Source organism: Lacerta agilis, chromosome 5 (genome assembly GCF_009819535.1).
Source record: "Lacerta agilis isolate rLacAgi1 chromosome 5, rLacAgi1.pri, whole genome shotgun sequence".
NCBI classification, from domain to species: domain Eukaryota; kingdom Metazoa; phylum Chordata; class Lepidosauria; order Squamata; family Lacertidae; genus Lacerta; species Lacerta agilis.
In genome coordinates this window covers 43,941,942-43,958,916 of record NC_046316.1, presented here as the reverse complement: position 1 = coordinate 43,958,916, position 16,975 = coordinate 43,941,942, and the positions used below count along the sequence as shown (strand labels likewise).

The window sequence follows — 16,975 nt, the reverse complement described above, 5'->3', positions numbered from 1 at the left end:
CAATATTTGCTGGCTAGCCAGATTTGTGGAACTCTTGAATGAGAACAAAGGAATAATTTTTCCTGTATGCTTTTATGTTGCTTATCAAAGTACATGATGTTTTGAAAAAGGAATAGTGGAGCTGCTGAAGGATACATTCATTATCTTTCTTTGTCTCCCTTTTGCAAAGAACTGGTCTTTTGAGATGGCAATCAGAGTATTTTTTCCAGTTTATTATATAGAAAGTAACATGCTGGCCATGGGAAATTAGCAACCAACAGTTCTCATTGATTTGCAGTTTCATGAAGTTATGTATCCTGGTACTACAAAGACTACTAATCAAATGCAGGTGAAATTACGTAGTCCTATATGAACTCCCATACAATCATGTACAGTTCTTATTGAGTATTAAGCTATATATATAAGTCAGCATTTGATTACAACTTAGCATTGATCACACTGAGATGAATGATTGAAAACTAAACCACCGAGTATTCTGTACTAATCACATAACACAAGGAGAATACTATACCTAGTATGAAGAATACAGTTAGACTATTCAGGTAATGGATATGTCAGTGTCTCAGATGTTTGCTCTATCTTTGATGCCAGATGTGTGTACTGCACCCATCCATAAACAAAATGACAGCTGTAAGAGTTTGTGTGAATCTTATAATCATAAATATAGTATTTTTTCTTATATAATCTACAAGATGATGCATGTGCAAGTATAGATGTATAATAACGCATGTACAATATAGGCTTTTACATTCCTGTGAGTTCCACCTTTTTAACATTGTTTTCACTGCCATTGTTACCCGTAGTATTGCTAAGTTGAGGTGCTCCAAGCATTTTGTCAATGGCTAAGCTGCTCTGCCATAATTTGAAAGAAAAATATTGTCTGCACCTGTTTCAGCCGGTGTTCAGGTTTTGTTTTGGGACAGAATCTGTCTTGGCCACTTTTATGGATGACCTTGAGGGAGTGCAGCTGTGTTACTTTTATTGGATCTCTCAGCAGATTCTGATACCATTGACCATAGCATCCTTTTGGTCTAAGTATGTGGGATGTGAGTGAGAGGCACTCTATAGGAGCCAGTGTCCAGTTTGGGGGTACTCCTGGGTCATCTTTGCTTCTGGAAGCCCAAGTGGCAACAGTGACTGGAGTTCCTTTTGTCAGCTTTGGCTGGTATGCTGGCTGCGACTGTTCCTGCACAGGCATAGCCTTTCCACAGTGACTCGTGCATTGGTAACTTTTTGATCTAACTACTGTAATGCCTTCTATGTGAGGTGGCCCTTGAGGCTGGTTTGGAGGCTGTGGCTGGTGCAACATGTGCTGGCTGGGGTACCAACTGTGCACACATTATACTAGTTCTTAAAGAATTACACTAGCTGCCAATAAGCTACAGAGCAAGGTTCATGGAGCTGTAGCTCAGTGTCAGAGCATCTGCCTTACATGCAGAAGTCCCTGGTATCTTCTGGCAAATCAATGATTCCCATCTGAAACCCTGAAAAGCCACTGCCAGTCAGTGTAGACAGTACTGAGCTAGATGGACCAATGAATCTTGGGCAGTATAAAGCAGCTTTCTGGTGCCACAACTAGTAGAGGTTCAACTGATGGGGAAGCATTTTCTGTAACAGCAGCCTTTCATGGTATCTGAAGAAGTGTGCATGCACACGAAAGCTCATACCAGGAACAAACTCAGTTGGTCTCTAAGGTGCTACTAGAAAGAATTTTCGATTTTGTTTTTTCATGGAATTGTCTGCCTTTTGACCTCAGGCAGGAGCTATTTTTAATGTTATTTCAGTGCCTTCTTAAAACATATTTATTTAACCAGGCTTTTGCTTCTGTTTAATTCCTGTTTTGTTCTTTTCATTCTGCCTGACTTGCAGCTGGATTTGGTTATCATACTGTTGTATTGTGTTTTTAAATATGTACATCACTCACCACCTTAAGACCTTGGTTAGAGGAGGTATACAAATGTAATAAATAGCAGATCATGTGGCAGAATTCCTCCTAAACTGTACCAATTCATATTACAGGCTGTGATCACATTCTTAAATCACTGCCATGTAAAAATCCTCCCTGCCCTGCTGAAAACTGCACATTGGAGAGAGAATAGGATTAGGATAAAATTTCCTTCCTTGTGTGTAGTTTAAAATGGTACTTTGTTATGATATTGCTGACTATGTAGAATGGATGTCACTGTGCAGTCCCATGTATGCTTACTCCAAAGTAGGCCCCACTAAATCCATTGTGGCTTACTCTCAGGGAAGCATATAGGTTTGCAGCTATAGTTTCTATAGGGTGCAAAGTGATGTCTTCTAGAATTGTCCACTAATATATTTCCCTGAGGGTATTGCTGAGCACAGTGACATTGAGTCACATGACTTCTTATATGTGTCCCTGACATCATTTAGGCCTAGTATTGGATTCCCACCAACCTCATTTTGTTGATTGTGTTTTACTATATTCACAGTCATTATCCTTTGACCCTCTAACAGCATGCCTGGTGGACTGACTTTTCAGTGGATGTGATGAGAAGGACGATAGTTAGTGCTGTATAAGGCTCTGATTTACAAAAGTGATTGATTTAACTTAATTTACCTGTTCAGATGGGGATATCTATCTATGGATCAATATTGTCTTCTGCATGCCTCCAAAAGCCTGAATTTGCAAAAGTATTGCCAGCCCTCTTTTTGTCTTGTGTTAAATGATGATACAGTGTTTGGCAAAACTGTAAGGAAAGAATATATGATGACTGTGCTTAGTAACATGCAAGGCTACTGTTACAATTGTCAGAAACCCTACTTATGCTTAAGTGAGAGTCCAAATGGTTTATTGCATATAGGTGCCTGATATTATTTTGTTTATTGGGAGGTTCTTTTCTTAGCAATCTGAGAGGTGTACAGCTTTTGCTGTTAATGAAGCTTACATATTTGATGACTGAATCTGTTTTGAGGCAAGTACAAATCTATTTGTGTCACGCTTACTCATCATCAAAGCTGTATGTCAAAAGAACAACTTGCAAAAGTTGGTAGGAAGGAATCCTGAAAAGACATTCTGAACTTGAGGATGACAAACCCATTTTATTATCTAAAAATTATGTACTGGAACATATGACTGGCTAGTTTTCTCTCTCAAGTTTAAATTATTACTGTTTGCACATAATTATAATCTAGACTTTCTGGTTTATTGGGAATGAGAAGTGATAACTCCCACTGCACTCCTCCCTAGCACAAGCAGGATAAACAAACCAGGAAGCATTGATTTCCCATTATGTCTGAACCAGGGATTATGATTTGTTGCTCCCTAACAAGCCAGAATTGCTATTCAACCTGAAGCCATGGTTTTGTCATTGAATTGCTGATTGTGACTTGCAAGGGAGGAACAAGGCACAATCCTTGGTTTGCATATAATGGGAAACCAATGGCCCTTGTCTTATTTATCATGTTTGAGCCAAGGGAGATGAGTGCAGTGTGAGAAATCTGGCGGTGTGCACATCACAGACAGAGAATCTGGCATATTGTTGCATCTGAAAGTGCCTATGATTGTCTCACAGTTCCTGGGGCATGCAGTTGCACAATAGCCCTCTTAAGAGAAAATGACTTTGCACCCACTTTGGATATTGAAGATGGAATATTGAAGATGCTTAAATCTTAACAGTGAAGGCAACCTCACTTGGTGCTTATATGCATCTAGGAATGACATTAATTTATAGCATGATATCCTAAAACTTTGTCAACACTATCTTCTGTTCACAGGATTAAAAAAAATAGCTTGAAATAATTGTTTTCAAATACATGTTTGTTGTTCTGATTTATATATTTTAAACTGCCAAGAACAGCATCTTTAATTATTTCAGAGACTTACTTTTACAGTACAGGATGATAAACTGTAGTAAAAGGTTAACTGGTATGTATTCAAATATGGGAATGCCTCAAAATGTGGAGCACAAGTTTGGGGAAGGCTGATTTCAAAAAAAGTATGTGGAGGGAATGTAGAGAATGGATAGATTCCCTCCCCCTACAATATTATAACTTGGTCAGCCATCAAAATGATTTGATAATCTTTTCAGGATAAGCAACAGGACCTTATTCATACAATGAATAATTAGCTTAGGAACTTGCTGCCACAGGATAAGGAGCTTGCAGCTGGATTAAATGACTATACAAATTCATGGAAGATAGGACCAAGCCATACTACAATAAAGTAGCCACCATCTTCCTGGATAGAAGAGATGCTGCTTCCAGATACGTTGTGGTGTTCCACACATGTGTCAGCAGCATGTCAAGTTGGCGCCAGAGCACACCTCATCACCTGCTCCAGAGACATCTTGTCAAGAGGTTTTGCTAGTCAAACCACTCTTAACATGCACACTGATCCTAAGGACAGTACTGAAAGCTAGTCCAGTGGTCTCTTCAGAAGCACCCTTGTCTTCTCCTGTAAAAATTGTTCTTTCTTAGACAGGGGAGGGTCTTCCCCATTCATCACCATGGGTGCTTAAAGTTCTTATGATGATCTGTGCCTTGAAATTACGCTGCAGGCCTCCATGATGCATGTCTAGGAATAAGGGAAGGAAGGAAGGAAGGAAAGCATTTGAGCTGTGTTTAGTTGAGGCTGTACTGAGAGTAGCCCAAAGATCTCAGAAGAGGAGATCATTCATGTTTCTGCAGCTGGCCAATGGTAAGAGGCCTATTCCAGTCCTTGGCAGCTGATAAGGCATTCAAGTTAACACCTGGGCATTCACAGGAGAGTCAGGGGATGGAGCAGGAAGCAAATGCATGTTAGGTCCAACAAACCACAGTATCTTTGTTCTTATGCTAACTTGGTACAGTACTGGCTAGTTAAATTGTGGCTCATTGTTGAGTCTGAGTGCAACTTATAACGAAGTGACTTGCAGCTTTGTTGTCCAGATCATTCTAATAGGTGGCAAAGTGCCAAGCCCTCTTTTGTTCCATTTCTTTGTTTCTGAGCAAAACTACCAATATCAACAGATCTATTCAAATTGTTTATAAATACAATAGGAATTCAGGGTCGCATAGTGGCTGGCACCAGAAACATTTCCCAAATGGTGCTTAAACTGACAGTGTCTCTAGACAAAAGAGCATCAGCTTGGTCTGCACTCTTTGCTCTTTAAACAATAGCTTTTAATCTTATTGTGAAATTGTTTTTTCTTGGAATAGAACATTTCCCTATAGAATATTTCTTTGAAATAAAGTTTAAAAATACATTTATTCCGAGTAGCAGTTTTACAAAATCTTTTGTCCGAACATAAACTTTAGTTTGTGTGCTTTCATTTTAAACCTAAACAGCACTGTTGGTTGTTCCTAAAACCTTGAAGGAGTAACCCATTAAGAATAGATATTTTTGCATTCTTTTCTTTCCTTGAAATCAGAATTATCTGTGCCAGAATAACTAATTTCCAACCAGGGACTTGCAGAAGTTTTATTAGTTGTTCTGATCCATCAAACTAGATATGAGCAGGAAGAAAAAACGAAGTACAGCAGCAAGATCATATACCGGTACTCTATTCAGAACTGGTATTACTGCCTCTGCAGTATTTGTTCTTTCTAGCTGGTTAACTTACTGTTAAAAGGGTATACTGTCTGTAGCATGGGTGGTGGACAGCATTCTTTTGTTGGGGGAGCTGCATACAAGATGTGGGAAGAGATAGAGCCAACGGTGGGCAGAGCAGAGACAAACGTGTTCTGGATATATTAATATGGAACAAGGACCACTCTTGCTTCAATTTTCACCATGACTACATTGGAACATTGGATTAGAATTCCCAATCCTATGCTTTTTGGAAAAACATCATATATACAACTAAGGGTGGCACTCCATCAGCACAAGGACTTTGGGCTGCACAATAGAATTTCCCCTACCTCTCCCCTCCCTGTGTACCCCCTAAATTGGTTCTGGGGGTTCCTTACAACCCTCTGGAGGAGATTTGAGGAAGGTGTAGGGAGAGAGAGGGGAAGAAGTTCTGGTGTGCATGGGGCAAAATACCGGTACATGTGGCCTCATATTCCATACATAGTTTATGCCCTCACACACATATCTGCTGAACACCTGAATAGGGCTTGTAGTCTTGGAAAAAATGACACTAAAAATACAAGTCCTCCTGGTGAGTAAGAACGTTAAACACTCCAGAGATTGAACTGTAAATTCCATAGGCTGAGGTTGGGAGTTGGCCTAGTGTGCTATTTTGTAGTGTGGTTGTTCTGGTCTCAGGCATAGAAGGCAATAGGGGAGTGCAGTGTTGGCCCTTTCAATGGCTACTTCTAAATCCCTTAAACTTCTTTCTTACAGGAGAGTGAGAGCACTCTTGCCAAGTTTTCTTCAACTTGTTGAAACCATGAGTAGTATGTGAATAGAGTGGCATTCATACTTTAAGGGTGTGTCATCTATGCTCTGATTATGAACTCTAAATGAGTCATGTTTGTACAATTAAGTTACTGCAGAGAGCTATTTTCCAGTTATATAAACTGGAATGAACTTTATAAAATTGTTTTTAACCCCTTGCTTAAAATTACACTTGAAGAAAGCTTTTGGGCCTCTACAAGTAGGAATTCGGGTCTTGGAAGGTTACCCACCCTGACATTTCTTGCTGACTACAGCAAATAGGGCAGCTGGGGGTAGGAGGCTTTTTCTAGTATATTTGCCTAGTCCTCACTTGGGGTATGAAGTGGGAGCAGTAGAACAGAAAACTGAGGTGTCGCCTACAACCACTGGCTTGGGTTGCCTTGTAATTGGCACAGTAAACCTGACATTTAAAGATGAAATGGAGCCTTCACATATTCCAGTGGGAACCTGTTGAATCCGTAGAGAGTGACCAATTTACAAAGTTATTAGCTAGAAAAGTATGTGTTGAGATAACATACACTACTATAGGAATGGGCAACTAGAGGTCTTGCTGCCAAATCTATCCCTTGGAGAAGTAGGATCAAAACAAACAAACAAACAAACAAACAAACAAACAAAAAACCAGACTTGATTTTAAATTGCTTCTCACAGATTCTGATTTGCATTTTTGTGTTTGTAAAATTTCTCCCACAGCTACTGACCTGCTTTTGGCTTGGAATCCGATTTGTCTGGGCTTGATTGAGGGACTTATTGGAAAAGTTCAGCTTCACACAGGTATGAATAGTAAAAAATAATCATTTTACCAGAGTGATGATTAATGTTCAAATTGCTATGCCCTTTTGTGCTTGTAACTCCCCTGACAAGGCTTCGCTACCTATACCGGTAATTGATAAAACTAAAGTGGGCTTTGTCAGTGCCTCTCAGACTGATTTGTCTGACACTTCCATTTGTTTCATGTCAGTGTCTGAATTGCAACACATAAATAACTGGCTCTATTTACATATACAGTGGTTCATGTATATTTTGTTGTGTTTTCTTGACCTGAGGAAAAGGTAATTGGGAGAGTGGGGAGGTAAAGAATCAGCATCTTCCTGTAAATAGAATTTCATGAAGATACAGAGGTATGTAAAATGTGATGCTTTTGGTTCAGCTTGAGCAATGTTCTCAAATATAAATGCAAAGTTCTTGTAGATATCAGTTTAATTTTGGATTGTAAATAAAGGTGACTAATGGTTTCCTACAAATGACAGGGATATAAAAACGTTCAGCGGAAGATGCAGTTTTCTGGAGCATTGATTACTAACATTTTTTTAGGCTGGCTTTCTCATCTAGTTTCCTCAAACACCATCTGCTTCATGCTGATATTAGAAAAGCTAGACAAGCTTGATTCTATTAATGGAATAGTATTGGAAATCCTGCCAAAGAAACAGCTCTCACACATTGAATATTTCAAAAGTGAGGTCAGCATGCTTCAGAGTCTTATTTGCTTCTGCTCTAGAGTTGTTTAGCTGACCTTTAAATAATAAATACTGTTAACAAGCGGTATTTGTGAATTGATCTTTTGTAATTGTTAGAAATGGATTAAAAACCAATAGTTGCCACAAAACACTAAATTTGTGGTCAACAACAAGAAAGACCCACATATCTGATTTTCATATATGCTTGAAAAAACTTCCTTTAACACTAGATTTTAAAATAGAACCAGTGGTCTTACCAACATGGAACACAGATAACTATGAGTGACTCCAATGCTCTTGCTGTGTACTGTTCAGATGTGACTTTAGTATGGGCTCAACAAGACCCTAGAGATTCCATTCTGTGGACAGCCTGTGATTCATTACACACAAGAAAGAAGAGATTTCACAGAGGGGGGGGGGAAAGGTTCACTGTTTCTTCAGTGATGCCCTCAAAGTTCTTTCAAGGCTCTATAGATTAAAAGAGAACAGTTATGTAACGCAATAGTACAACTGGTTAGAAGGAATCTCTCTTCTGAAATGAGCAGATTATTTGTGGAGTTGGAGTCATTCTACACGCTGTATAGAATCCATGTGACCTGTACTACTAGAGGTTGGGGAAATCATATTTCTTAATACTTCCACTAAAAAAAAGAGATTTAGTGTAGCTGAGTTCTTGATGCAAGGAGTGCTTATGTGATGGAAATTCATTTAAGACTGTCAGCAGTCTTAAGCAGACAAGACCAGAATTGTGTGCAGTATCTAGAATGACACTAATTTTCTATGATGCCACTGCACCAGCTATTGTCCTTTAACTTTGGATCCCTACCTAGAGGTTGTTGGACTGCATCTCCCATAATCCCTGGCCGTTGGCTAACCTTTTGGGGATGATGGGAGTTGTAGTCCGAACAACTTCTGATGAGCTAACATTGAGGAACCCTGTAGCTATCTTTTTTTTTTTTTTTTTTTTTTTTTACAAATTTAGTCTTGAGCTTTCATTCCTGTAGTTTGTGTTTGTTATTTCTCGGTTTTTAAAATCCGAGAAATGCCATTTGCTTCCATTCCAATAATCTCTAGGAGTCTAGGTACTAGTAATAACATTGGTTGTTTAGATTTGTTTGTGATGTATGTAAGTATGTTCATTTCTGATCTCTTCAGTGTAGCTACAGAGGGACTGTATAAAGTGATTTTCTGCTATTCACAATGCTGCTTGGATGAAGCCTCTTTTTTCTGTGTATGCTAAGCATATCTGTTAAGCACAGAATTTAGAGGATTAGGCTGTTAGCACTGAAGAAACCAGAGCTATTGGTAGATATCTAGCTTTCCCTGGGTTAAATGTAGTATCTGATTAAAATTTTATAAGAAGGCTCTGTGTGATGTGTCCCAAGTTAACAAGAACACTGCAACACCATTCCCTTGAAAGCCAACTAGCAGTTATTGATTCTTTGAGGAGCTAAGCTGGAAACGTTGCTTTATTTCCTTGCATTGTGGAGCTCTCTGGTAATGTTGTCATGGACAAGTTGTAGAGCTTTGATACCATGGTTGATTCATTGATTAAGAGCACAGGCCTTGAATAAATAAAAGGGCATCTTGGCAGCCTGGAAATGTGTTCTGTTTCCAGAACACTGAATACATTTTAATGGCTTTCATATTCATAGGTGCTTATTTGTAACTACATTAGTTCTGAAAGTTTGCATGTTCTTTTATAACACTTGCGGGTCCTTTCTAAAAATAGCTGTGAATATAATTTTTTTTAATAGTTGACCATAGTTCTGCAGGCAGGTATGCATGTTCTTTTATAACAATTGCTGGTCCTTTCTAAAAATAGCTATGAATGTAATTTTAAAAATAGTTGACCACGACCCAATTAAATACTAATGTGTACCTTGAGGCAAAGGAGCAAGTGAATACACTTAGCATTTTCCGTTGAGAGAATATCTTTATATTCTGTGATCACAAAATGGAAAATCTATTAATTTTATTGCAGATATACTGGCATTTTGCTTTTTCAATCCAAATACGAGCTATCTCTTATTCTTGTATATGCCGAGGATATAATTAGAGAAGAGGAGAGGAAGAGAGCATATTAGGATTGCAGGGATGACAAACTCTGTATTTTTAGGACCATACAGGAAAGCATGATTTCTCTTGGGCTCTGTTAATCTGTTGGGGGTTTCTCTCAAACCACTGAAACACTTTTAATGGGGTACCTGGGGAGACGAGAGGAATGGGAAGTTCAGTTGCTCAGCCCAAAAGTGTCTGCTCTGTGTATAAATTAGTTGGATTCAACCATGATTCATGTTAGTCATTCTTGGGGAAGATTCTCCTAAAAAGGACGTTTGTTTTCTTTCTCAAAAAACAAACAAACAAATAAATCAGTAAATAATGTACGTCCTCCTTTCTGGCAAGGCAGGAAAAGGCTGAGGTGTACCCTTTGTGTCAATTTTTTTGGAGTAGCGCCACCACCACCACCACTTCCTCCTTTAAAACCACCTAGTTCTGGGCAAGGAAGAAACTCCAGGCAGGGACATTCATGATGTCCCAGCTTCCCTCTTCAGATGTACAGGGAAAATCTTGAGGCTAACAACGGTGTATGTTTCCTGTTAGCTAATATAGGGAATGTTTAGTGGGGGCAGCAGGGAGAGTCAGGTCTTTCATCTTGTGCTTTGATAGCATCCGTGTTTTCCTAGAATGACAAATAAAATACATAATGCAATAGTTAACTCTGCCTTTGAGCAGGGTTTGTAAACAATTGCTGTGTTTGTAATAGCTTGCCTCATCTCACCCAGCATGAGAACTGAATTGCAAGCTTTAATCCTTAACTCCTGCCACTGAAAGATGTGGCTACGCTTTGGCTGTTGCTGAAAGGAAAAGGAACACTCGAGTTTGTTGGAGTTATTATAGACTGTTGGAATTATTATAACTCTACAAGCTGTATATTGCTATATAATAATGTGTATATTGGGGGGGGGAGTCCAGTTCTTTTATCATAATTTTCACTTTGAAGAACGTGAAACTGTAAATAACTGAGGTTTTTTTTTGGGGGGGGGGTTGAGTAATAAAGGGTCCAGTTTAAAAATTTATTACAGTAGCCCTGAAAAAGACCCTTCCTTTTTAAATAGAAAAGGTGACATTTTTAAGATGATAAAAAATAAAAAATTCCTTCAAGTAGCACCTTAGAGACCAACTAAGTTTGTTATTGGTGTGAGCTTTCATGTGCATGCATGGTATCTGAAGAAGTGTGCATGCACACGAAAGCTCATACCAAGAACAAACTTAGTTTGTCTCTAAGGTGCTACTTGAAAGAATTTTTTTATTTTTTATTTTGTTTTGACTATGGCAGACCAACACGGCTACCTACCTGTAACTGTATTTTTAAGATGGTAACGGTCAGAAGGGTGGTTAACAAATAATATGTTCATTGAAGCTTTGGTATGTTTAGTGGCTTATTTTTTTTAATTATCAAGAATATCTGGATAGTTAGTCTTTCTCTCCCCACAGCATTGTGATACACACACACACACACACATACATTGCGGGAAGTTGTTGGCTTGTAAATGAATGCAACAAATGTTGCCTCTGCTGCTCATACGCAGTCTGGCTTAAAGAATCTAATTTCACCTTGCATTAATCTTAGTGTAGCACATGGAATGGGGGTAGTGGCACACTTTGAATGAAATTTCCCTGTTTGTGTATGCTGCGGAATAAGTTGTCATACCATCTTAAAGCTAGAAACGGGTGATTGACAACCAGAGTCACACTCCCTTACAGACTTACGGATCTATGAACTCATTAAGGCTAGAAGAAATGGGAACGGCACATATGGAGACATTGTAGTTTTTGGTTTGCTCATTAGTTGCTCTGTGCTTAGAGGCAATTGACCTGAAATATTTGACTAAGATTTGAATAAGACTAAAAGATACCTCTACAGATTACATTTGGTATTAAGTCTTTGTTTATGTTCTGTTACATCACTTAAGAAGTGCTGGTACACTCAGGTCATAATTAATTGTTCCTGCAGATGCAATAAATATTATCACCACAGAAGCATAGCATTTGTAATACAGTGGTACCTCGGGTTACAGACGCTTCAGGTTACAGACTCCGCTAACCCGGAAGTAGTACCTCGGGTTAAGAACTTTGCTTCAGGATGAGAACAGAAATCGCATGGTGGTGGCGAGGCTGCAGCGGGAGGCCCCATTGGCTAAAGTGGTACCTCAAGGTTAAGAACGGTTTCAGGTTAAGAACGGACCTCCGGAACAAATTAAGTATGTAACCAGAGGTACCGCTGTACATGTTTTGTTGTTTTCCCCAGAGCCTTTTTGTCTTTACCATATAAGGTGAGAGCAACAAGCACAAATGAACACAATTCTAGTTCTTATTTATGGAGCAGCTTTTTATTATATCAGGCCAGAGGTTATCTATTATTAAATCATTCAGGCTTTAAATACAACTCTTCTTAAATATAAAATAAGGAAAACTTTGTTTAGCATTCATACTAAGTTAAGATTGCACTGGAATATTTTCTTGAACTTTCCAAGCTATTTATGAACCTTTTGAATGCTGCTTAGAGATTTTTCAAATATTTAAGTGGTTTAGAACTGCTTTTAAATAAATAAAACAAAACTTTGATCCCTCGTATAAATATATTTAAAACTTAACAGGTGGGGGATTTCAGTTCAGTAGGATCACTTTATGCTTTGTGCATACTTCCTTTGTCATTTACACTTGAAAATGCAAATCAGTGAATTTGTTAGACGGCTGAAATTTTTATAGAATTGTAGAGTTGGAAGTGACCATGATGATAATCTATTGCAGCCCCCCTGCAGTGCAGTGTAGGAATGTTTTGCCCAACGTGGAGCTCGAACTAATGACCCAGAGATTAAGAGTCTCATACTCTACTGAGTGAGCTGTTATAGATGTATGAATTCAAAATTAAAAAGTGATCAAGACTGTAATGTCAGATATTTTAATAGTCTTGCCTGTCTTAGCCATCAAGTCCATATTTCACTGGAAAATTTATGACAAGCAGAAGCACTTGAACCTACGTGGAATCCTGTTTAAGAGAACTCTCCTCTCACTGCCTAGACATTCATTTTAATCTATCAAGGTTGCAGGTTCGATCCCTGTATGGCACGGCTGCCTATTCATGCATTGCATTGGACTAGATGTTTCTCAGGTTCCCTTCCAACTCTACAATTCTCTGTTGCATGATTACTATCACAACGAAGGATGGCTTAGAAGTACTTGTATGTGCTCTTTAGAACAATTTTTACAGATTGTTGAGTTCAGTCATTGAGACAGAGTTCTGAATGCATTTATGCCACTGAACTTCAGTTCCTGTTTCTTTTGGTGCTTCCCAGGACAGAATGCTGCTTGCTTCTTGTGGCTGTGATCTGTATATATTTGATTGTATTAAAAGGAGGGCTGCCAACAGACCAGGAAAACAGTTGCTAGGCTAGTTTTGTTTACTTCCTGGGTATTGTTAGTGATGAGAGAGAGAAAGCGAGAGAACTGTTGTCTCCCATCCATCTAATTTATTTAAAAACAATTCTCTCCTCATCCAACCGTGTTTTAAAAGCATGCTGTGAGGATGTTAGGCACAGCAGCAAAAAATGGTTTGAGCACCAGCTGTGAAATTTTAAAACGACTGTTGCCAGGGACTAGACACAGCGGTGTTTCTTGCTGTGCTGGCCTGTTGTTGTTGTTGTTTAGTCGCTTAGTCATGTCCGACCCTTCGTGACCCCATGGACCAGAGCACGCTAGGCACTCCTGTCTTCCACTGCCTCCTGCAGTTTGGTCAAACTCATTTCCGTAGCTTCAAGAACACTGTCCAACCATCTCGTTCTTTGTCGTCCCCTTCTCTTCGTGCCCTCCATCTTTCCCAACATCAGGGTCTTTTCCAGGGAGTCTTCTCTTCTCATGAGGTGGCCAAAGTATTGGAGCCTCAGCTTCAGGATCAGTCCTTCCAGTGAGCACTCAGGGCTGATTTCCTTAAGAATGGATAGGTTTGATCTTCTTGCAGTCCATGTCTCCTCCAGCACCATAATTCAAAATCATAAATTCTTCGGCGCTCAGCCTTTATTGTCCAGCTCTCACTTACATACATTACTACTGGGAAAACCATAGCTTTAACTATACGGACCTTTGTTGGCAAGGTGATGTCTCTGCTTTTTAAGATGCTGTCTAGGTTTGTCATTGCTTTTCTCCCAAGAAGCAGGCGTCTTCTAATTTCGTGACTGCTGTCACCATCTGCAGTGATCATGGAGCCCAAGAAAGTAAAATCTCTCATTGCCTCCATTTCTTCCCCTTCTATTTGCCAGGAGGTGATGTGACCAGTGGCCATGATCTTTGTGTTTTTGATGTTGAGCTTCAGACCATATTTTGCGCTCTCCTCTTTCACCCTCCTTAAAAGGTTCTTTAATTCCTCCTCACTTTCTGCCATCAAGGTTGTGTCATCAGCATATCTGAGGTTGTTGATATTTCTTCCGGCAATCTTAATTCCGGCTTGGGATTCATCCAGTCCAGCCTTTCTCATGATGAATTCTGCATATAAGTTAAATAAGCAGGGAGACAATATACACCCTTGTCGTACTCCTTTCCCAATTTTGAACAAATCAGTTATTCTATATCCAGTTCTAACTGAAGCTTCTTGTCCCACATAGAGATTTCTCAGGAGATGGATGAGGTGATCAGGCACTCCCATTTCTTTAAGAACTTGCCATAGTTTGCTGTGGTCGACACAGCCAAAAGCTTTTGCGTAGTCAATGATGCAGAAGTAAATGTTTTTCTGGAACTCTCTAGCTTTGTGCTTGCCTGTACACACCACAAACAGGAGGTGTTGATTGAGTGCTGCATAGTCAGCAAAAGCCACAGCAGGCTAAGGTGTGAACAACGACCTGGGTATTATCTGGGCTAGTGATGGAGGTGTCGGTCTTTGAGTTTTTATTTTTAGCTGCTGGTTTGTGGGTAGGAGGAGTCTTTGTTTCATTTTGTTAGAGTGTTGCCAATGTTTTCTATCATAGTGTTGGGAGGCTGTTTCCCCACAACGTATTGTATGATACCATATGATCCCCCTTTCCTATGGTATAATGTATTTATGTGTACATATTTTTAAAATGTCAGTATTTTGAGACCCTTTGGTTCTTAAAATTAAAAACCAATTCTATGCTTCCATTTTCTTGAGGTTTGTACTGTTGCTTCTTTAATCTTGGTTTTGTAAAAATGGCAGGAAGGGTGTTCATGATGGGCAAAATAGCACACCAAAGCTTGTATGCTATCTGTAAAGTGTCTTATGGAGGCTATGGTTGTATAATGTCCCTAGAGAATAGCTCTCTGAAGGCTTCCATGACAGATTTTGCTGCTAAAGCATTACTTTCTTTGTGACACCTTTTTAATGTTCAAGCAGTTCTGTTTCAAATTGATGGAAGCTTTTCCATGCTCCTGAAAATTTGAATGTGTAACCTTACAACCTTCCCCCCCGCTTTAGAAGGAACCAAGAAACCTTCTGTTTCAGATTTTTTTTTGCAGACAAAATGCATTTTTTATTAGCAAAGGAAGCCTTTGCACTGTGTCACACAAGTCTAGAAAATTGCATGACTATTCTTTAGTTAGCCAAAACATTATTGCACAAGCAGTTTCTGTTTTGTTACCAATCTTAGTATTCTGTAGTTTTGTCAGCAAGAAAGCTTTCCATTGAAATGGATTGTTTTCCTATATCTAACCTTGGGAGGAAGGGGAATTGTGAAGTCAAATGTTTGTAAACGGAAAAATATATATGCTAAGTATTCATTTTCAACAAAAGCCTTCTACAAGAGCCTTTGGTTTCTTGAAGCCACCATACATGGTGGTGGCAGATTCACTTGTTTAAATAAGGGTCTGCATACAGTTATTAATAGTAGTGCCCCTCTCCCTTTTCACATAGCTGAACAATGCTTTGAGTAAAGGAAGTATATGCATGAGAGTTTTGCGCCTGAAGAAAGCCACCAAATTTGTTGTAAAACCTTGCTACTGTCTGATATGGAAATGGTTTTGTGCCTGGGTTAGGGAGAGGCGACTACTGGATGGTGCTGCACTTCATGATTACCGGTAGTGCCAGCTATTCTACCTTTTGTTGTTGCGTAGAGAAGAGCCACAGTTATGAATACTGTATTATATTCTGACGCCATTCTGCAGTTTGCAAGCATTGTTTTCAGACCCCCAGTACCAGAATGATTGTACAGTATTGTGTTTTAACTGAGATGGCTCAATGGTGAGTAAAGTTAATTTGAAGGGTTGCTGCCTAACTCTGTGAAAATGGATATGTGGAAATGGAAAATGAAAAATGTCATACTAAAAGAATTGGATTTGTTTCAGATTTGCCTTGGTGGTTGATTCTAATTCGCCAAAAAGTAGTGGTTGGCAAGCTTCCAGGAGATCATGAAATATGCAAAGTAACAAAGATTGCAGCAGTACCACTCTCTGAAGCAGAACCTCAGGATTTGGAACTGGAGGTAACTTTAACACTAGGAATACTTAGAAACCTACCAGTTGATAAGATGAGTGCTTATATGCAAAACTAGGGCTTCACTGCTATCTGATGCTCTGAATCGGATGGTGTTTTTAAAAGTTTGTACCTTGGGATTTCTGCTGGTATCTACCGCCTTGCTGAATTTGTATTTTTTATTTTATTGTTAATAACCTTCATTAGCTGCTTTGAAGCATACATGAAAAGCTGCATATAAATGCCCTGAAAATAGATGGATAGATAAGAATATGCACATATTCGCACCTAAACCACATGCTTAAATAAAAGCTTATTTATTTAACATTCATTTGATAGGACATATGTAATAGAATGTTGTTTCTTTAAGCTTTATATTGACTTAATATTTTCTTTTCAGCTCTGTAAAAAACATCATTTTGGAATATACAAACCAGAGAAGATTACCCAGTCTCCAGATGACTCTAAATTTCTGCTCAAGACCTTCACTCAAATTAAATCAAATGTTTCTGCATCTAATAAAAAGAAGGTAGGGATTTCTGTGGACTTTCAAATGTCCCCCCCTGTAGAGTGATATAAAAGCTATTTGCATATGTATGTATGTATTCTGTAATATTTTTTATTTTTACAAATTAGCTTTTTTATGGTTTCCTGCCAATCAAATCTGCTAACCATTCTAAATAAGCATCCCTG

General features: G+C 38.9%; 1 protein-coding gene across 1 annotated transcript in view; it reads left to right on the top strand.

Annotated features, from left to right (window-relative positions):
- The window catches only part of INPP5F (inositol polyphosphate-5-phosphatase F), a 42,051-nt gene that overhangs the window by 4,688 nt on the left and 20,388 nt on the right, over positions 1-16,975 (top strand). Inside the window, exons 2-4 of the mRNA XM_033149519.1 lie at positions 7,040-7,120; positions 16,156-16,292; positions 16,683-16,811. Coding sequence (XP_033005410.1) covers positions 7,040-7,120; positions 16,156-16,292; positions 16,683-16,811 — 347 coding nt within the window. The remainder of the gene's footprint in view (positions 1-7,039; positions 7,121-16,155; positions 16,293-16,682; positions 16,812-16,975) is intronic.